At 43.8% G+C, this 23,175-nt stretch overlaps 1 protein-coding gene across 17 annotated transcripts in view; it reads right to left on the reverse strand.

Annotated features, from left to right (window-relative positions):
• Nucleotides 1–23,175, reverse strand: part of MAGI1 (membrane associated guanylate kinase, WW and PDZ domain containing 1) — an 869,123-nt gene that overhangs the window by 67,683 nt on the left and 778,265 nt on the right. For all 17 annotated transcript variants that reach the window (XM_068253813.1, XM_068253811.1, XM_068253812.1 and 14 more), the window contains one exon: nucleotides 1,502–1,721. In XM_068253813.1, coding sequence (XP_068109914.1) covers nucleotides 1,502–1,721 — 220 coding nt within the window. The remainder of the gene's footprint in view (nucleotides 1–1,501; nucleotides 1,722–23,175) is intronic.

Here is a 23,175-nt window from a genome sequence, read left to right on the forward strand (position 1 = left end):
ACTAGTCCTTAAAGGAGTATTATGGCGAAAAAGTGTACAATTTAAAGTACATGTAAACATAAACAAAGAAGAAGTGCATTTTTCCCAGATTAAATTGAGACAAACTTCTTTTCCACTATGTTGCTGTCACTTACAGTAGGTTGTAGAAATCTGACAGAACAGACAGGTTTTAGACCAGCCTATCTCCTCATGGGGGGGGAGGGGGTGTTTCAAAATTTACTTCATTTTCAAAAGCACTTGGAGGTTGCTCCATCCAACTGCCAAAAACAGGGAGGCTGGCTAGCATATTTGTATAAATCCTTTTCAGGGAATGTGGTTTGGTTTGGTTTGGCTGTTGAAACACTCTCTGGAAAAATACACAGAAGACCAAAGGGGAGCCCAATGGTGTGGTACGTAAAGACAAATGATAATCATGGAAATAGAAAACTACTCACAAAGGTGGGTTGCAGAGGGGCAACCGGCTGCAGGAAGCAGGTGGAGACAAAGACTCCCCTCAGGGCGGGGGGGGGGGGGGGGGATTGGGGGGTGTCACCGGGGACCTGGATGTGGTCGCACTCCTTTGAAAATAGAAAGTAGGCAGATCGCTACCGTGGAAGAACCACGGATGCTCTGTCTCCGCCGTAAGACGGGTGACGTGCGGGGGTAATGGATGCACTATTTGGATGAAAGAGGCACCCTGGTGTGTGATAAAAACGTTTAAAAGGTAATGAGGTAGCTTACCTCAATGATGACAAAATCTTTGTAACAACAAAAGATTTTATTTGGTGAAAGTACAGGCAACTTGGAGCTTGGGGAGCCTCTCGAGGATAAACTTATCGCTTAGTTTGGCACTGCTATTGGCCTGAGGAAGCGGGCTCAGACCCGCGAAACGTGTTGCCTGTGCTTTCACTAAATTTTAAACTGTTTTTAAACGTTTTTATCACACACCAGGGCGCCTCTTTTACCCAAATAGTGTTTTTCAGGGAATGTCTTTATAAGGAATAAAGGCCATGCTGAGAATCCCCCATGAGCAGATGGGCTAGTCCAAAAGCTGTCAGTGATGTCAGATTTCTACTACCTACTGTAAGTGACAGCAACAAAGAAGAAAAGTAATTTAGGTCTCATTTTACACTGGAAAAAATGTACTTATCTGTACATGTTTACATGTACTTTAAATTTTACACTTTTTCGCCATAGTGCCCCTTTAATTCTGGTACAGCTGGAATACCCCTCATTGATACTACTGAAAGAGGCTTTTAATTTTTGACCTAGAGGCAAGTCCCACCTCCCAACGTGTTGTCTACACCCCCTTGTAAATTAAAGGGCTTTTCATCCAATAAGTTATAATCTTGTAACAACGTGAGTCGGAGGGACTGGAGGCTGCGCATTGAAATAGTGAACAGCTGAGGAGCTTGGAGAAAGGTTTGTTTACTATGGCAGCATTGTCACAAGCAGAGGATACAGAATCACTCTAAAAAAAGGTTCATCAAGCATGTCCAGGTAGTAGACCGGGAATACTCACGTCTGCTTTCATACATGCTCCTGGACTGGGCCCAGATTTTAAATGGATCAGGCTTCTTCTGTCCTGAGCCTTCAACTTGGTCTACAGATGGTGCCTCGCTGGATGGGTAGTCAGGGACAATAGGGGCACTGCGCAGGGGGGAGGCTGTGTGCCCGCTGTGGTGACTTGATACACTGTGCTGGGAGCTGTTTTGGCTGTCTTTCCTTTCAAGTTGTGGTTGCTGTAAAAATTAAAGAACAAAATATTATAAAGAGTCACTGAGAAGCATCACCAAGTTTCTTGTTACATTGTTTTGAATAAAAGCCCCTTGTAATTTCTGCTAAGTTCCATGAAAACACCAAAAATAAGAACAGTTAAATTAAAGGAAAAATAAGTAAGTGCTGCCTGCTGTTAAGTGGTATTGTACAGGGATAAAACGTCATCTCCTACTGCTAGTACTTAGTATTATACCAACCAAAGGAATGTTCTCAGAACAGCCCTATCCTTTATTTTCTGAACAGATCCGAATACATAAAAGAAACATTGACTCAACAGTTGATATTACTGAGGTCCTAAAGTCACAATTCACTCCTTTGCTGTGACAGAAGTGCAGGCAATGCCAGATGCACTACAGATTCAACACAAAAATACAAGTCAAGGTTAGACACAGAACAGGGATCAAGTACATTATGTTTTAGAAACAGTAGAGAGACAAAGAAACCAATGGGAATGGATATTGAAGGGATGGAGGGACAGAGGATGGTGAAGAGATAGAGAGGATGGGGAAGGGATGGAGGGAGTGAGGGTGATTAAGAGACGGAGGGAGAGAGGATGGGGAAGGGATAGAGGGAGATTGGATGGGGAAGGGATAGAGGGAGAGTGGATGGGGAAGGGATAGAGGGAGAGTGGATGGGGAAGGGATGGAGGGACAGAGGATGGTGAAGAGATAGAGAGGATGGGGAAGGGATGGAGGGAGTGAGGGTGATAAAGAGACGGAGGGAGAGAGGATGGGGAAGGGATAGAGGGAGATTGGATGGGGAAGGGATGGAGGGAGTGTGGGTGATTAAGAGACGTAGGGAGAGAGGATCGGGAAGGGATGGAAGGAGACAGAGAGTGGGGAAGATATGGAGGGATAAATTGTGGGAAATGGATGGAGGGATAGGTTGTAGAAAAGGGTTAGTGGTTGTGGAAGGAATGGGGGAAGAGAGGGTCGAGAATGGATGAGGGAGAGAGGGAGGGGAAGGGATGGGTGGTTGGAGAATAGGAGGGGAAGGGATGGAAGAAAAGAAAGGGTGGGGAAGAGATGTAGCGAGCGAAGGTGGGGAAGTTATGTAGGAAAATAGGGGGTGGGGAGGGGATGGAGAGAGAGGATGGGAAAAAGATGGAGAGGGGGGGGGAGGGATGGGGAGGGAGTTGAAGAAAAGGGGAAGAATTGGAAGGAAAGAGAGCAGTAGAGGAAAGGATGAAGGAAAAGAGGGTGGAGAAGGGACGAGACAAAGGTAGAAGGGGAGGGGGGGGGGGGGGGTAAGTGATAAAGTGGAAGAGGATTAGGAAGTGATGGAAAAAGAGAGAGGGTGGAGAAAAGATAGAGAAAGAGTGGGGAATGGATGGAAGGAAAGAGAGGGTGGGGAAGCAATGTAAGGAGAGAAAGTGAGAAGGTATGGGATGGAGGGAAAGAGGGCAGCTGGGGAAGGGAAGGAGGAAGACAGGGTGGAGAAGGGATGAGAGAAAGACAGACAGAGAGAGAGAGCAGGGAAGGGATATGGTAAGAGAGAAAGGGGAAGGGGTGGAAGGAAATGGGAAAGAGTAAATTAGAATTATTGGGGGTGGTGAGGTAAAGAAGGGGGGAGGGGGTGTTAAACTATTTTAAAAAAACCTTTACAATTAGAAGCTCTAGAGTCAAAAGGAAATAGAGAAAAGAGAATGTATAGAAGACAGAGGCACAGAAAAGAGATCCAGACGACTGACTAAAAAGACAAAATGTAAGAAAGCTAAGGAGATAAAATATTAAAGAAAATAAAAAACTAAGTCGAGGAGATTGTAGCGGAAGAAGAGAATTAAAAGACAGAAGGCCAGATTGGTAGACAATCTACTTTTCTTTATGATCCTTTTCTTGTTATGGTCTCGCGTCCGGCTTGCTTTTGCTGGCCAGCTGCTCGTAAGCTTGCTATATGCGCAAATCCTTAAGCAGCCATGATATACAGTATCGACAAAGTGCCTCGTCACACTCCGCAGTGCCCCGAGATCACAGCTGTCGGGAGGACCATACTGTAAATGACCTAGTAATTCAGCAAGGCTTTCCATCTTCAACACAAACCCTTCACCACTCTTAGAAAAAAGTCTTGTGAAAAAAATGCCTTCACCAATATAAACTGCAATTCGACTGCCTAGCATGGCTTAAAGTATAACTTTCTTCACAGAAATGGGAAAGAACAGTTGTCAGTGCGGTTCGGCTGAAAGTCAACAGTCTTTTATGATTTTCATTACAATTTGAAATTGTAGTTTGTATATCATTGAGAGATTTGCTGGCCCTGGTTCTTGTTTGAATACTCTCTGAATCGAATAGCTACACCTGAGTTCCCCTGGGAGTGTGTTATTCCTTGTGCCTGTTCTCATCTCCATTTAGTTTATTAATATAATTATCTTATCCCCAAGCTGCTAATTAATTTGATAAGCTAAGAAAATAATAAAAAAAAAACTCAATGGAAATAGGAAACACAGAAAGAGGTGACTGATGTATTGAAGAGATCTGAGGACCACCCAGTAGAAGCTTTGCTGTAGTCCAAAAGAGTACCTAAATTATAAAATACAGTTTCTATACTCCCCATATTGGCTTGAAATCCCCTCCCCCTGTCTGAAAGTGGGCCCTGGCAATTTCTCTCTTTTCCTAGCCATGGGCCAAAGGATGCTGGGGGATTGATGTCATGACTACACCCGACATTCACAGCGTGACGGGTGCATTGCAGCATAATACATAGCAGTGTGGTAAAGCACTGCATGCTAAAGACGTGTAAAACACATATGTAAACACGTACGGTAAACACGTGTGTTAACAGTAGGAGTGAAGCATATTTTTCATTGCCTGCATGACTCACTGTACATGACGCAACAAGAGTATAAAGTACGGCACCACTGTCCCTACCGGTCGCGTATGTACTCCTGCTGTTACAGGGAAAGCAATGCAATGGCCACTGTGAACATGACTGAAACAGGGAAAAAAAGTGCCTTGATTGTTAAAAACTATAGAAATATCTTATTCAATTCCAACACAATCTGTAGCTATTCTACTGTGAGAAACACTTTCTCCATGTGAGTTAAAGGGAACCCAAAGTAAGAGTGATATGGAAGCTACCATATTTATTTCCTTTTAAACAATGCAAGTCTGACTGGATTAGCTGCATAGTAGTTTCTGGGTTATGACTCAAGACTCGTATACACGTCTGACTGAAGCCAACGACGGGTCTGTCGGCACCTCCCGCTGGGCGGGTTTTCAGCAGACAGTACAGCGTGTACAGTATGTCGGCGGACTGATAAGGCTGATTGCTCAGAAACAGCCTTATCAGTCCGCCGACATACTGTACAGACGCTGTACTGTCTGCTGAAAACAGCGGGAGGTGCCGACGGACCCGTCGTTGGCTTCAGTCAGACATGTGTACGAGCCTTCAGACACTACTGATGCCAGAGGATCAAACTGACTGTCAGGGAAGTGGTATTGTTTAAAAGGAAAGAAATACAATGACCTCTATAGCACTCTCACCTCAGGTTCTGACAATAAAAAACCTGAAAGAAAACTGTTGCCCTGTTGCCCTTTGCAGACTGGTATTAGCTAGGAAGGCTGAGTCCATGAGTGGGGGCACTGTTGCTTAATATTGGGGGTTCTCTGCAAGATGAAAGGGATGGAAATCCCTGCCTTCCCACTTGAACAGCACCTTACTCCAATGATAAGGAGACAATGGGGCTTATAGTGCTATATGATCACCCACTTAATTATCACATAACAAAATTTACTCCCATATCAACACACAGATAAATAGATAGAATGGATCTTTCCGCAGACCCTTTACCTATTTAACATGCATGGAAAACAGCAGTTAATAAACCAGGGAGGTGACGTCCACACAGTGATGTTGATTTATTGTTACTAGGTCTAGGTACACAGTCATTGGTGATGTGGGTATTCAAACCTGTCACACAGCTGTCACTGGATTCACTTGGAAGTAGAAATAGTCTCTAACTGGTACACAAGTAGCATTACACTTCCAGTTTGCAGCTTCCAGGCAGTCCTTTTGTATGATTGACTATAAACTGTTACAGTAGCCTGTAGTGTGGCTAAATGGATTCAAAGGTTGTGGAAAAGAGGTTTCATGCACAGCTGTCAGGAGACTTTGCCTTCAAGCCAGTGAATGCAATGATTGCTGTCTGAGAGTGGCGTACTGGAGCTGGGCCTTCCACAGAACTCAGTGCTGCCAGATGCTTGGTTTAGTCTCTGATAATCCCCCTGTATATCAGTATTAGGTAGCCTTCGTCCCCCAACTCCAGATGACAGGGTTAGGTTACCTTTGTCCCCACCACCCTCACAGACAGCAGTATTAAGTGGCTCCTCCCTCTCCCCGCCCAATATAAGGGGCATTAGGTGGCTTTTGTCCAAACAATCCTTCCTACAGGAGACAGTTTACCGCCGGTAAAACGTGACACACTTGGTGTTACTAAACATTGCCATTCAGCTGCATGTAATTGCAGCTGAATGCTGCTTGAGGTTGGGAGGCTGGCAAACAAGCATTTCAGCTGCCTGTGGATAAGAGGCCTTGGTGGTTCACACAGTTTATACTGCAAGATCTTTTTAAAGTAAACCTGAAGCGTTCATAAAAAAAAAACAAAAAAAAAAACAAATACTTACCTGAGGAGGGGGAAAGTTCTGGGTTCTATAAAGCTTTCCTGTTCCACTCTGGGTCCCCTTGTTCCAGCACTGCCCATAATGATGGGTAACAGACTGCTCTCTTCTGCCACGGGAGGTTTTGGAAGTCTTCGGGAGCCCAAGTGCTCCTAAAGACAATAATAGTGCGCATGCACAAGCATTCTCTCTCACACATGCTCAGTACGGAGTAGCCCTTCTTTAGGAGCACTTGGGCTCCCGAAGACTTCCGAAGCCTCCTGCAGCGGGAGATATCAACGGTTGATACAGCACTGGAATGAGTGGACCAGGAGAAGAATGGGAAGGCACTAAAGCAAGGCTTTTCAACCTGTGGTACGCGTACCACTGGTGGTACTTTGTTGTTGGCCAGGTGGTACACACGAGGTGTGCCTGCCACTTTATTGCCCGCATGCCACTTGTCCTGGTCCTGTCCTGCCTCCACAAAGTTTGGCTCCTCCTCCCTCGCTCCTTGCTCTGCAGCATACTTCAGACCTCAGATCAGTGAGGAAGAGACAGCCAGGCGAACTGTGCACAGTGATGGCGCAGATACAGAAAGTGACATCAGTGCTCACTTCCTGCATTTGAAGTATACGCACTGTCATCATGCACTGTTTGCCTGGCTGTCTCTTCACTGCGGCTGGCTTCACTGCAGCTGGCTTACCAATGATCTGAGGTGTGAACTATATCGCAGGGCAGTACAGCAAGGAGTGAGCAGGGGGAGCTGAACTTTGTGGTGAGTCACTGCCTAGCTCTCAGCGCTCTGGTGGTAAGGCCAGGCTATGTATAATTAAGCGGGCGGGGGGAGCCCGGAATTGGGAATTATGACTATAGCGGCACATAGTCAGTAACTTCGGCGCCATCAGAAGATGGAGCTGAAGTTGCTTTTAAAACACTAATTTGGCTTCTAGCAATAGCCGTATGCCAGCTGTATCCTGTGCCCAAGTCTCCTGGCGGCCAGTTCATATGTATGTGTGTGTTTGTGTGTGTGTGTGTGTGTGTGGGGGGGGGGGGGAACTTGCAAGGCTACCTATATTGGCAATCTACCTACAGATTGCCAATACTGACAATCTGTCGGCTAGTTCTCTTTTTCCCCACCAATGCCTCCTACTTTTCCACTCTCATATTATGCCCGCTTTTCTTAAAGTGTACCTGTAAGAAAAAAGTACCCAGGGGGGTACTTACCTCAGGAAAGGGGAGGCCTTTGTATCCTAAAGAGGTTTCCCCCTTCCTCCTCAGTAGAGGGGATCCAGCTCTGGGAGCCCCAAAGTTCTCCTTGTCGGTGTGTGCGCATGCGCAGTAGCGCATGGCGAGCAGCCATTCAGGCTCCAGCAGAAACAGCCAAGCCCGATTGCATCCAATCTACTGTGCAGGCATACTGGTTGTACTTTTTAGGTGATAAAAGTGGTAGAATTAGTGAAAAGGTTGAAAATCCCTGCTCTAGTGACACACACACACACACACACACACACACACACACACACACACACACACACACACACACACGCTGCAGTGCTTGAGTTTAGGTCTTCTTTAAGGAGGTTCTGTGGGATTTAAAAAATCAAGCAAGCTGACACTTACCTGGGGCGTCTATCGGCCCCCTGCAGCTGTAATGTTATGCGCCGTCCTCCTACGATGCTCCGTTCCCTGCCGCCGGTCCTGGTGTAATATTCATCTAAACAGATGAATAATGCTCACTCCCGCTGGCGTCATCGGGAGCTTTCTACACAGGCGCAGTTCGAAGTTTTCTTGTACTGTGCCTGCGCAATAAGCTCCCGATGTGCGCGAGAGCGAGCACGTGAGTGGCCATGACCGCACAGCCGCAGTATAATCACTGGCGTGATTACACCGGGACCGACGGCAGGGAACGGAGCATCTAAAGAGGACGGCGTTGGATGTTACCGCTGCAGGGGGCCGATAGAAGCCCCAGGTAAGTGTCAGCTTGTTTGATTTTTAGGATGCAAAAGAACAACTGAAGTGAGAAGAATATGGTGGCTGCTATTCATTTTCTATTAAACTATAGGAGTTGACTGGCAGCTCTGCTGATCTCTGTCTTTGCAGAAGTGTCTGAATCACACCAGAAACAAGCATGCAGCTAATCTTGTCAGATCTGACATTAATGTCAGAAACACGGGATCTGCATGTGCATGTTCAGGAGCAGAAGCTAAAAGTATTAGAGGCAGAGGGTCAGCACGAAAGCCAGGTAACCGGCATTGCTTAACCACTTAATGACAAGCTGACTTGTCATTAGAGTCCTGCTAGAGCCTCTTAATGGCTCCACGATGTTTTTAGAAGTCAGACAGTGCTGCTGCCGCTGTGCGTGTGCACATGCGCGCTCCCGTGCCTGCACGTGCATCCCTGTGCATGTACACGTGGAAATAGTGGGGGAAAAAAACACCAAAGAAAATACACACCTTTATTTCCAAATACTATATAGTCACCATACTTTGTACTAGGGACATAACTAAAAATGTTGTGATAACCAGAACAAATAGGCAGATAAAAGGTGTGGGTTTTATGTACAGTAGCAATGTTTATATTAAAACTATAGGGGATGAAATTGGAGAAAGTGTATTTTTTAATTTTTTCCTCGCTTTTCCCTTTAAAATGCATAGAAAATAAAGTAATTACTGAAAACAAATATCAACCTCAAATAGCCCAATTAGTGGTGAAAAAAACCAAGATACAGATCATTACATTGTGATTAGTAGTGATTAAGCTATTGGCAAATGAAAGGGATGAACACTGAAAGGTGAAACTCGCTCTTGTCCGTTTGGGTAAAAACGCCTTTCGGGTGAAGTGGTTATAAGGAAATACACTCACCTAAAGGATTATGAGGAACACCTGTTCAATTTCTCACTAATGCAATTATCTAATCAACCAATCACATGGAAGTTGCTTTAATGCATTTTGGGGTGTGGTCCTGGTCAAGACAATCTCCTGAACTCCAAACAATGTCAGAATGGGTAAGAAAGGGGATTTAAGCAATTCTGAGCGTGGCATGGTTGTTGGTGCCAGATGGGCCAATCTGCTCAGTTACTGGGATTTTCACGCACAACCATTTCTAGGGTTTACAAAGAATGGTGTGAAAAGGGAAAAACATCCAGTATGCGGCAGTCCTGTGGGCGAAAATGCCTTGTTGATGCTAAAGGTCAGAGGAGAATGGGCCGACTGTTTCAAGTTAATAGAAGAGCAACGTTGACTGAAATAACCACTCGTTACAACCGAGGTATGCAGCAAAGCAAAATGAAGCCACAACAGGCACAACCTTGAGGCAGATGGGCTACAACAGCAGAAGACCCCACCGGGTACTACTCATCTCCACTACAAATAGGAAAAAGAGGCTACAATTTCCACAAGCTCACCAAAATTGGACAGTTGAAGACTTGGAAAAATGTTGCCTGGTCTGATGAGTCTCGATAGAGTCAGAATTTGGCGTAAACAGAATAAGTACATGGATCCATAATGCCTTGTTACCACTCTGCAAGCTGGTGGTGGTCGTGTAATGGTGTGGGGGATGTTTTCTTGGCACACTTTCGGCCCCTTAGTGCCAATTGGGCATCGTTTAAATACCACCGGCTACCTGAGCATTGTTTCTGACCATCTCCATCCCTTCATGACCACCATGTAGCCATCCTCTGATGGTTACTTCCAGCAGGATAATGCACCATGTCACAAAGCTCGAATCATTTCAAATTGGTTTCTTGAACATGACAATGAGTTCATTGTACTAAAATGGCCCCCACAATCATCAGATGTCAACCCAATAGAGCATCTTTGGGATGTGATGGAATGGGAGCTTAATGCCCTGGATGTGCATCCCACAAATCAATATGGGCCAACGTTTCTAAAGAATGCTTTCAGCACCTTGTTGAATCAATGCCACATAGAATTAAGGCAGTTCTGAAGGCAAAAGGGGGTCATACACTGTACTAGTATAGTGCTCCTAATAATCCTTTAGGTGAGTGTAAATATGGCAGCCTCAATATCCCTCTCACGTCAATTCTTCTTTAACTGATTACTTTTTTCACTGTAGTGGTCCTTTAAACAGTTGAAATTTGACAGTTGGAAAATCACAGATTAAAAAAGACAGTTATAAAATGACAGTTTAAATTTGGTAGTTGAAAAATGACAGTTGGACTGTCATTATCCAACTGCCATTTTCCTACTGTCATTTTCCAACTGCCAAATTTTAACTGCCATTTTCCAACTGTCAAATTTTAACTGTCATTTCACAACTGTCATTTCCCAACTGTCATTTCCCAACTGTCAAATTTTAACTGCCGTTTTCCAACTGTCATTTTTAAACTGTCAAATTTTAACTGCCATTTTCCAACTGCCATTTTCCAACTGTCATTTTCCAACTGTCATTTTCCACTGTCAAATTTTAACTGCCATTTTCCAACTGTCATTTCCCAACTGTCAAATTTTAACTGTCATTTCCCAACTGTCATTTCCCAACTGTCATTTCCCAACTGTCATTTTCCAACTGCCATTTTCCAACTGCCATTTTCCAACTGCCATTTTTGTATCCTAAAGAGGTTTCCCCCTTTCTCCTCAGCAGATGGTATCCAGCGCTGGGAGCCCCATAGTTCTCCTTGTCAGTGTGAGCGCATGCACGGCAGCTGCTCTCCGTTCAGGCTCCAGCAGAAACAGCCAAGCCCGATTGCGTGCAATCTACTGTGCAGGCACACTGGTGGTACTTAAAATTTTCAGGCAATAAAAGTGGTACAATTGGTGAAAAGGTTGAAAAGCCCTGCTCTATAGGACTAGAGCCTTCGCCTGCCTTAGGTAAGTGATTATTTTTTATTTTAAAATACTTCAGGTTTGCAATAAGCGCTAGTGATTTTAAAAGCTCTTGCTAATGCAATGCTATGGGGTATTTTTATAAAATCACATCATTTAAGTGGGATCACAAACATAGCATTACATCAGCAAGGGCTTTTAAAATGACAAGTTCTTAGAAAAAGCTCCAGCAATGTGGAATCAGCCCAACTGCACTGTAAAATATTCTTACACTGAATGGAAAAAAAATATATATTATTGAAAGGAAGGCCAGGCTACTTAGTTGAAAAACTTAAGCTCTCTTTATGCCATATCAGGAAAAATCCTATTAAATACAATAATAAAAATAACATGTACATGATAAGATGCTGATGAAGTAAGCCTCCATTTCAGCCATTATATTTGAATTAGGAAAATGGGTTTTAGTGGAGGATGATTTGTGAACGATTTTTTTTTCCTGAAAACTAACGAGTTTGTGTTTCATGGCCACCAGCAATTTATTTATCCGCAGCTGAGAAGAAGATGTAGATAAAGATCCGTAACTATATCATTAGGTAGGGTTGATGCCAGCGGGGCGCGTGGCCTATTTCTCTGGAAGCGGACGAGTTAATGTTGGAATGAAATTAAAATAAGACAGCGAGGTTCAGCCCAGAGACGGAGAGGTACCAATTTCCTGCTTGAGTGCTCCCTGTTTCCCTAAAGGAGAATTGGAGACGTGTGTTTCAGTAATAATCTGTAAAGAATCATCTTGTTAACCATGTAGATTATGATGCAGCTTTTCCCCCCAGTTTTGTTCATGCAAAAGAAAAAAACCTAAAGTGAGAAAAATATTGAGCTCCCATATTGTATTCCTCCCTTAAACCCCAACTGCAGGGAAAAAGGTTTTCCATGATGGCACTTCATTGTGGAGCTCGTTATCATCTGTTTGTCAGCTCCTTCATCAGCGGATGTGTGATGTCCCCTTTAAAGTGGATCTGAACTCAAAACTTCCTCTCTGCTCTAAAAGATAAGCAAGAGCATACTAACCTTCAAAGAAAAACATTTCTTTGTTACAGCTGATACAAATCATGCAATAAATCTGCAGTGTGTCCTCTTCCTGCTTTCATGGATGCAGACATAGGGCCTGATTCACAAAGTGGTGATAACTCAGTTATCACGGCTAAAAGACTTTAGGTGTGATAACCTTTGCACCGCTGAGTTAGCACCACTGTGTGCTGGCAATCGCGCAATTCCACGCGCAGCGTCCATAGGGTTTAATGGTCGTGCAACACTTTGCACCGCTTTGTGAATCAGGCCCATAGGGTTAACATCCAGTGTTTACAAATGAGCTGCTCTGATGCAGCTGAGAGATCAAATTACACTTGTGATTACTCAGATGAGGAAGAATTAGACAGACTAAGGCCCAGTGCGCCGTGCGTACCAAAAACCGCTAGCATATCCGCAAACGCCAGCGTTTTTTCAGAAGTCCGCAAAAATGCTGCAGGACCCGAATTTGCCCTAGCAGTTTTAAAACTGCAAGCGTTTTTAAAAACTCTCAGAACCGCTCTTGGTGTGCACCAGCCTCTCTAAATACATTTCTATATAGGTTTTCCTTCTGTCCTGTTCTAGAGATCAGGTCCACTTTAAGAGATTCATCACACATTACCTGTGGTACAGACTTCCAGAACTGCAAGCTGCAGCACTGACATCTACCCAGGCTAGTTATACTAAGCTTCCAAAATTAATATAGCTCAATGGGCTATATTAATGGGCTTACCTTAGTGATAACACTAGGTTTGAAAGGGAGAAAGTTCAGTACCTTAAATATTATGGCCGGATGAAGTGAGACATATGACCTCAAAAAACACATTGGGCTCAATTCTGGTAGCTCTGTGAGGTAAATACTTTTTGGTAGGTAAAATACCTCATGAGGTATTTTCCTCTTCTTTTATCAATTCTGAAAGATTTTTCTCCATTTCAGAACATGTGGTAGAACATGTGGTAAAACATGTGGTAAATGCATAGAGTGAGGTAAAACATGAGGTATTTCAGTGGTAAGCCTGCAGCAAATAAGTAATAGTCTTTAATTGTCTTCCATAAGTTAAGATAGTCTTTGGAAGTTTTTTTTTTTTTTTTTTTGAGGAGGGAAGGTGTATTTGATTATGTAGCAACCTATGAAAAGTAAATTTATAGGCATCCATTACAAAAAAAAAAATAAAAAATAAAAAATCCAGCTCATTTACCTTTAGAGGCTGGGGGGAGGGGTGGTGGTGGTAGGAACACTTTTAGAGGCTGGGGGGAGGGGGGGGGGGTCGGAGCACTTTTAGAGGCTGGGGGAGGGGTCAGCACTTTTAGAGACTGGGGGTGTGAGTACTTTTACTTTTAGAGGCTGGGGGTCTGGAGGGGGGGGGGGGGGGGGGGTTTACAACACTTTTGCTTTTAGAGGCTGCTGGGGGGGGGGGGGTGCTCAGAGCACTTTTAACCAGAGGAGGAGGGGGGGGGGTGAGAAATTGGTGTGTGCCGCAGTTTTACTTAATTTTTTCTAAAAATAGAGGCTGTGGGTTGGGCATATTTACTTTTTTTTTCCAACCAGAGGTTGGGGAATGGCAATGTTGGGGGGGGGGGGGGCACAGCAGATGAAGGATTGTACAGGGTTTGGAGCACTTTTTCTTTTTTTAAAACTTTCTTTTTTAAAACAAAATGGAAGCTGGGGCTGGGGGGGATTGTTGGTCATATCACTTTTACTTATTTCAGCAAAATATGGGGGCCCTGAACACAGAACAAGCTGAAAAGGCTCCATGTTATGTCACTGATATCACAATTCTGTCACAGCACTGCATTTATCATGTGGTAGAGGTAGGTCTAATTATGTGAGGTAAAAGACATGTAATTTCATGAGGTAATTCATGCGTTAATTTTCTACTAAAAATGTGTGGTATTTAGTAGTGAAATAGCTCACACTTGAATTCTGAAGTAAAATAAGGTGCGTGTTTGCATGAGGTAAAACTTTACTTAAAGAGAATCTGTACTCTAATATTCTTACAATAAAAAGCATACCATTCTATTCATGATTTTCTCCTGTGCCCCTCTGTGCTGTTTCTGCCACTCTCTGCTGCAATCCTGGCTTGTAATTAACAGTTTTAGGCAGTGTTTACAAACAAACTAACCAGCTTCTAATAGGCTCAGCTAAGCATAGTGTGTGAGTCATTCAGAGTGTGCAGGGGGCCTGCAGAGGGTGTGTATCGCTTCTACCAATCACAAGCAGCCCTGCACATTCCACACAATCAAGCTTTAGCCCGACAAACAGGACAGAGGCAAGATACATTGATTTATTACAGAGACAGTGCAGTTAGGAAAGACTGCAGTAAGCCAGAGCACATTAGAACAGGCAAAGGAACTTATAGGATAGAAGAACTAAGGCTGAAAAATTTGTTACAGAGTCTCTTTAAACTACCAGAATTCAAAAGTTGATTTCCCTCATGAGGTAAACCCAATTCCATGAGGTAATTATTTACTAAACACTACCAGAATTGAGCCCATTGCCTTAGTGTAAATAAGATTTCTTCTTTCCAAACTTTGTGGCCTCACTGAGATAAGCCACTTCCTGATGTTCTTTTTAAGGGTTTTATTTTATTACACTAGGGCACCTCTTCCCCCGTTGTCTTTAGGGCTGTGGAGTTGGAGTCGAGGAGTCGGAGTCGCTGCTTTCATAAACTGTGGAGTCGAAGTTGGGAGTCTGATGATTTCCACAGCCCTGGTAAGTATTAGACTAAGGAGTCTGAGTCAAGGAGTTGGAGTCAGAGCCATTTTGGGAACCTGGAGTCGGTGTTGGATGGTTTTTGTACCAACTCCACAGCCCTGGTTGAGTTCCTTCACTTTCCACTGGAGGCACTTTTAGCACAGATTATAGCCCCATTTTTAAAAGAGAGCGACCAAGTAAAGCAAAGTCCCTTGTACCTGTGTGGAGACTGTTATTCTCCAAAAGTTCAACTGGTTGGTTGCCAGCTATAGCAACCTCATATTGTGAGTACCCCCTTCTACTCCATTTCTCAAACATACTGCACCATCTGGGCTCCCGTTGTTTCTGCGTTTTGTTTTTAAATAATAATTCCTTATTATCTCTTAAGTTGTGACTATAATAGCAGGCATATATGCTCAGCATTCTAAGACATGGCGGCTGGTGAGAATGTTCTCTGTAGTAGCACACAGTGACACACTACTCAATGCTTCCTCTCTGATTTCTCAGCCTTGTGTTCTACTTCCTGGCCAGGAAGTTTGAATGAAACAAGTAAAGTAAGGACATGCGTAAAAATCTTAAACAATGAAAAACACTGCGGCTAAGAGTTAGAACTCCCATGAAGTTTTCTTCCCAAGACTACCAAATGTCTTATAAAACCCATTGAGACCATATGGATGTGAAATTAAAGGGAATCTGAAGTGAAAATAAACTTAGGATATAATGATTTGTATGTGTAGTACTGCTAAGAAATAAAACATTAGTCACACAGATGTGAGTCTCATATTGTTTCCAGTACAGGAAGAGTTAAGAAACTTCAGTTATCTATGCAAAGGAGCTTCTGTGAGTTTAAAAGTCGTGGACAGCACTGTCTTTTGAATCACTTATCTCAACTCTCTCTCATTGTTTCTTCTTTGTTTATGGTTTTTCTGCAGAAAGTTCTAAGGTTCATTAGCCTGCTCTGTGAAATCATTTAGAATGCTGAGTGTAGTGCTACAATTATTAGAGAACGATGCAATGTTATATAAAAAAAGCTATATACCTGAAAATAAAAATATGACACTATTTTCTTTGCCACTAAAGGTGGGTACACACATTAGATAAAAGTCTTTGGAAAATGAAAGATCACAGACCAATTTTACCCTCTTCCATGTAGTATGAGAGCCATACCTACACAGTCTACTCTATTGAGCTGAACTCCCCATCAGATAAAAAATCTTTGCAAGACGCTGCACACAAAGATGCTGTACACATGCAAAAGATCAAGTCCTGCAAAAGATAAGTTTCTGCAAAATGCATTCATAGTCTATGATATCCACAGATCTCATACACGCCTTGTTTAACAGACCTTCATCTGCAGATATCGGACTATAAATGCATTTTGCAGAAACTGATCTTTTGCATGGACAGATCTTTTGCAGATACTGATCTGTTGCATGTGTACAGCATCTTTGTGTGCAGCATCTTGCAAAGATTTCTGTCTGATGGGGAGTTCGGCTCCATAGAATAGACTGTGTAGGTATTGCTCTCATACTATATGTAAGGGGGTAAAATTGGTCTGTGATCTTTCATTTTCCAAAGACTTTTATCTGATGTGTGTACCCACCTTAAAGCTCTATTAATTATCCGTATTACACAACCAATTCATTATATCATGAGGTTTTTTTTCGCTTCAGTGTCACTTTAAGGAAATCTCACCAGCTGGGCACAGACAGAAGCAGATATTTTAAAATGGTTCTGCTCTTTTCTAGACTATCCAAAATGAAAACTTCCTTTCCAGGAGCCGAGCTTGAAAGCACATAGACATGATTAGATCAGGATATTACATAATTAATGCTTGCCTATTGGAAGCAGAAAGTTCCAAGTCAGACTAGCAGCACTGTGAAAGTTCAGAGCATATAAAATGACAAGGAGCAAATAGCCGACACTAGAGTGGCACAGCCTTAGCCATACGCCCCATTTCAGCAAACCAGGAGAACATCTGGCTGGCTTACCATGCTACATCCAGGGTTTAGCCATATGTACCAGCAAAGCTGGATTTTCTCAACAGAATGCAAAGTATGAATTTGTAAACAGAGTATATTCAGGGAACTCCATAATGAGAAAAAAAATTTAAACTAAATTCTCTAAAAACAATTTTTTTTTAAAAAAAAATGCTAATAAAAAAAGATACTAAAGTTGACCAATCATAATTAAACTTCATAGCTCAGGATCTCCATGTTTGGTACATATCCAAAAGTGGTAGAAGGTGATCTTTTTTCCGGGCTCCTTATGTCTGAAAGTGTTCCTTTATAGGATAAGGTTGTTGCTGCTGAGTAAACAACCGTTTGAAATATCTGCCCTCTCTCCAAGCATGACTCATCAAGGCCTGGTGGAGTCTGGAGAAGTAGTCTATAGAGCTGTAGCAGCAGGGAACTTGAGAGAACTGTGAGCAGTGGTGAATTAGCGATGCAGCGAGAATAGCTAGAGGAGGAGGGCAGGGAAAGGCCATGCAGTTGGGAATAGATTTCCATAAATTATTGAGTGTGGTCATGACAAGGTGTACTTATGTTGCATAACAACTTTTTTAACTTCCTGACCCCACACATGTCACTCCATTACAAAATGATGTACTATATGTCCACACTGCTGAATGTGAAGCAGGTTTTAAAGGGGGTTCCCATTTCACAGACAATTTGCAGCTGGCACTGATCATAATGTTGCATGACACAGGAAGCAAAAGCCTACAGCACTTAGTATGTGTGAGCAGAGGCGTAGACTTAATAGGGCCCACCTGCAAAAATGATAGCATGGGCTCCATTGGTCCCGGATACTTATGCAAGTCATGTGATCAGGAGCCGGCTAATGGCAGCAGAGAGTGTTCTGCTGAGCAGCAGCGTCTGGAAGCAGGAAAAAATTACACATGCTCCTGCACACAAACAGGGAGGTTTGTTCAGTAATTGGCAGCACTTGCAGTTGGGGAGGGGGAGGAGGAGCCCCCAAAGCCTCTGGGTCCCCCTGCGAAGGCCGGGGTCGCAGGGGTGATTGCTACGCCAATGGGGTCATTTCATAAAAAAAGTTGTGCGGTAAAAAAAAAATCTGGTCAGGAAAATACCACATTCGGTATTTTAGACTTTTGTGTGCCAATTCATAAACATTTTCACAGCTGCGATAGAAATGCGGTTATTTACTGAACTAAACTGTCGGTAACATGAGAAGAGTAGCTGGCTGAGTTGTTACATTTGCTGTTCTCCGTACAGAGACAGCATTACAATAAAAGAGGCATTCCAACTTCAATTTAGATGTGCATGTTTTGTTATACTGCCTCTGCTTGCCCTAAATCTGCTCTGAATCTATTAGTCTTTCTAAACAATCTATTTAATTGCCAGAGCTTAGAAGAACTTCAAGAAACTTTACGCATGCCATGCTTTGCGATGTGAAATACACATCTTAAAAGCAGGAACCGAAGAGGTTAACCACTTAACATTGGCCAACGCCGATAGGCGGCGGCTGGTCGCAGTGGTATTTCCATGGAAACGGCCTGCGAGCCTCCGATCGCGGCTTGCAGGCGAAATGTAAACACCCGGGGAAGAAATCCCCGGTGTTTACGCCGCTGCTGTGACAGCCTGAAGCCTATCAGAGGCGGTATAGGATGGATCGCCGTCCTGTACCGCTTGCTTTGTCTGTAAATAAGTTCCACCCTTATGTGATGTCAAATAAATTACTTTAAAAATACCCGACCTGGGGCTCCTTCACCGGCCACTTCCTGCAACACAGCTTTCCAAGTAAGACTGCGATCAGCTCACATCACTGTGCCCAACTCCCTTACATATCTTGCAAGAACAGCCTGATGCAGAACCAAGCAGCTGAAGAAGCACCAACTGTTGAGCCTACTGTTAAAGTGGACCCAAATTAAAAATACAAGATTTCAGAAATAAAATCTATTTTCTAACTTATAATAATAAATAGCAGCCTTTTTTCAGCTGCATGATGACAAATATAAAATATTTTACATTTATTGGAAGAACCACTCTCTTCCTTTCAAATTGCCGGGACAGAATCCGGCAAACTGTTGGAGTAGATGGTGTCCAGCAAAGGAGGAATTGCTAATGGCTGCCACCTGTATAACCCTAGTTATAAAAAGAGAAGGGTGAAAAGCATGCACTGAAATGTTCATAGGCTTGAATGAGCATGTTTATCTTTGTATGTGTCAGAATAGTGCAACTAAGTATTTTGAATTAAAAAAAAAAAATGTTTGGTTTGGGTCCGCTTTAACTTTTTGCTAGCTTTGTTCAGGTCACGTGACCAAAAATATGATTTTTAGCTGAGTTTTAACGGAGTTTGAAACAAAAGGGTAGACCTGTGCAACCTTAAAAGGAGGAACTGTAAAGGTAGCCATACACTGGCTCGATTCCCGGCCGTTTCGACAGCAGATTCGATCCTGGGATCGAATCTGCTGCCAATCGTTCGCGGTAAACGCAGCCGCCGATCCGATTCCCTCCCGGAATCGGATCGGTCCGTCGATCGCGCCGTGCGGGAAATTACCCTCGATCGCCCGCGGGTAAAGTGCGCGTCGCTAGCGGCGGCCGATCCGATCAGGTATACATTACCTGAGGCTGGCTCCCGGGCGTCTTCTCCGTGCTGCACGGTTCTGTTCCGGCTCCATCCATCCTGGCGCTTCCTGTGTCACTGCAGTGACCAGGAAGTTCTAATAGAGGGAGCTCTATTTGAACTTCCTGGTCACGGAGTAACACAGGAAGCGCCGTAATGGATCCGGAACAGAGCCGTGCAATGCGGAGAAGATGCCCGGGAGCCAGCGTCAGGTAATGTATACGGGGGGGGGGGGGGGGGGGGGGGGACAGGCGGCAGGAGCAGCTCAGCAGATGGTGAATCGGTTTCAGGCTGAAATCGATTCACAATCTGTTTGCAGTAAAGGCAGCCATACGATCCCTCTCTGATCAGATTCGATCAGATAGGGATCTGTCAGCTGGTCGATCTAATGGCACATCCACCAGTGTATGGCTACCTTTAAGGTAACCATTACTATCTCCTTTAGGGCTGTTTCACACTACAAGAGCTTTTAAAACGCTACAGATTTTAAAAGCTCTTGCTAATGCAATGCTATGGGGTATTTTTACAAAATCACATCGCTCCAGTGGGAATACACACATAAGATAACAAGCAAGAGCAAAAAAATAAATAAATAAATAAATAAAAAAAATCACAAGCAGTTAGAAAAGCTCTCAGTGTGAACATGTCCTTAACCACTTAACGACCAGCCAACGGCGGCTGGTCGTTTGGGGATTTCCATGGAAACGTTCCATGTCAGTTCACGGCGGGGGGCTCCGTGAACAGCCTGCGAGCCTCCGATCGTGGGTTGCAGGCGAAATGTAAACACGTGGGGAAGGAATCCCCGGTGTTTACGTCGCACAGCACGTTGACAGCAGCGCCGTAAAGGAGATTGGCGATCCGTCGGGGATCGCCGGCATCTGATAGGCTGGAACCTCCATAGTAAGGAGAAGAGGGTGGGAAGGAGAGGGAGGGGGGAATAGCGCTGCGGAGGGGGGGAATAGCGCTGTGGAGGGGAGCTTTGAGGAGCCCCCCCCTCCCCCCCCCGCACGGCAGTAGGCAGCGATCAGACCCCCCCCCCCAGCAGGACATCCCCCTAGTGGGGAAAGTCTGATCGCCCTGCCTCAAACCTGATCTGTGCTGGGGGCTGAAGAGCCCACCCAGCACAGATCAATGCAAATTCCTGCGGTCGTTATGTGGTTAAAGAAAAACATTTTTAAGGACTTATTCCCAATACAAATTGCTAGTGCAATCGTAAGTGCTGAGCGATTTAGTTAACGCTTTTAAGTGCTTTTCCCTGTGCTTTGTGGTTACAAAAGCACTTTTCTAAGCGCTTTTGTGGAGCGATGATTTTTTACACTTCCTGACATAGATAATTCTATAGAAAGCACATCGCTCATGTGAGAACACTCCCATTGAGCATCATTGCTCTAGCTCTTTTAAGGCTATTTTTAAAGTTGCCAGCACTTAAAAAAAGAGCAAAATCGATCTTAGTGTGAACAAGCCCTAACTGTCATGAACCTCTGTAGCTTTCACACAAATAGACCAAGCATGCAGCCAGCGGACACCGACCTCATGGACTACACATTTTCTCTGGGTCAATTATTCAGAAAGCACAACAGCCAGACATTGTTTAAACAGAAGTCAGGAATAGCAGTCTCTATATTTCACCTGCTTAATATTGAATAGGTCCCACGTATGCCATCAAAAGAGCTTTGGTCCATTGAGGTATGGATTGCAAAAGATCAGAATCAGGTTTATCGAAGGTGTCCACCTAGCCGCACATCCCTTAAACCATATACGGTAAGCTGTGTGGTGGCTTCTCCATGGTGGGCTTGTTTTTCCTGTATAACCCACAGATAAGAAACACACACAAACCCAGCCATCCACATGATCTTTGAGACCAGGCCATCTTCTTCCATTGTGCCAAGATCTGGTTCTGAGCCTCACATGCCCATGTAGGTACCATCAGCAGTGGACATGGATCAGTGTGGGCACTCTGCTATACAGTTCTACATTATATGCATCAATGAACTTTGTATTCTAACAACGCTTTCATGGCCAGAATTAGGTTTTCACCAATGTGTGCTATATTACCTCTTTTGTGGGATTGAATCAGCTGGTCTAACCTTTGGTCCTCATGTGCATCAACACCCATAAATCTGTTGCCTTCTCACCAGTAGGTAGTCTGTGGACCTTTTTTTGGTAAAAACTAAACCACTGCCTACTGGGAACACCCAACAAAACCCAGTCTTGAAAATGCTTTTATCTAGTAATCTAGTGAACATATTTTAGCCCTCATCAAAGTCGCTCCGATTCTTATCTTACATGTGTCAACATCTCCTGCTTCGAACATCACTGTGTTCACTTGATGCCAAATATATCCCACCTCAGCAGGTGCCAATGTAATATTTTAGAGATACCTAAAATATTCACTGTTTCATTAAATTTGTTTTTTCACTTGTACCAACATTTGGCAATGGAAGTAGGAGGACAGGAGGTATGGGACAAGTCTACAGCAATGCCATTTTAATATTGTGATATTCACTTCACTCGTCAGTGGGTTTAATGTAGTGGCTGAATGGTGTATATAGAGCTAAAGGGCCTTTCAAAAATACCTCTACACCTTCTCTTCTGCAATGAAAACATCCATGACTGGACATATAAAGCAACAGGTAAACACTGGAAGCAGATAAACCTGGAGGCTGCCCTACATCTACTTCTAGGTGAAGAGCACTGGCGGCTTCAGAAATGACTAATCTTAACTGCTACCTGGACTATCAGTATTAGGACTGTGTATAGGATACATTCAAGTGCAACATCTAACCCCATTCCAAAAAAAACCTGTCCTATCAGGAATACTCTCCACATTATAGAGTAAGAGGGTGATGCTTGGTTATCTCTGCACTAACTGACCAAGACCATATGTACTGTTTGTACCTTGAGGGCCAGTGTGAATACAGAAATTTTGGGTGGAGGAACACAAAATATTCCTCCTTGTACCAAAATTTGGCAGTGGAAGTAGGGGGTATGGTACAAGTCTGCAACAATGTGCTTCTGCATGACAGTGGCATCAGAAGACTCTCACACAGTGTCCCTGGTCTCTGCCCCTCTCTCCTTGTGCCGAGGTGAAACTGGCCACCTACGTAATACTACAGGTTGGACTCTGGTGCAGCGTGTGTAAAGCATGCATGAAGCATGGAGGTAATTCCTCTTTTGGTCACTGGGGAGCGTGTCAATGTAGCCCAAAATCATTAAGCAGGAGTCTTAGTTCATCGATGCTGTTCATTTTAGAGGTATTTAGGATAGTCAATCTTGTCATTCCTGTAATGTCCGCAAGGAACATGGCTAAATTGTGGAGTGTGGCTTTAAGTGTTAGCCATACAATATTTCCCATGTTCCTTGCTGACATTACAGGAATGACATGCTTAACAGTCAAAACTATCCTCCTAGCAGGAAAGCAGAGCCACAAGGGGTAGACTTGGGCTTCAAAAGACATCACAGAAGACTGACTCACCTATAATCATTACAGGGCAAAGCTAGACAATGTTCAGTCGGAAATTCTTATCAGAGCTGATAACTGGCAGAATGAGCTGTGAAGAATGAAACAAATAGAGTAGGTGTTTAAGCTCATGTTTCCATTGATATATATGGTAAAATACATGAGGGTGCTTCGTCTCTGGTTCTCTAACATTTTTGGGATGAATTTTGGGTACTTAAAGTTAATGCTTGTTGGCA

The sequence above is a fragment of the Hyperolius riggenbachi genome, chromosome 9 (assembly GCF_040937935.1).
Source record: "Hyperolius riggenbachi isolate aHypRig1 chromosome 9, aHypRig1.pri, whole genome shotgun sequence".
NCBI lineage: Eukaryota > Metazoa > Chordata > Amphibia > Anura > Hyperoliidae > Hyperolius > Hyperolius riggenbachi.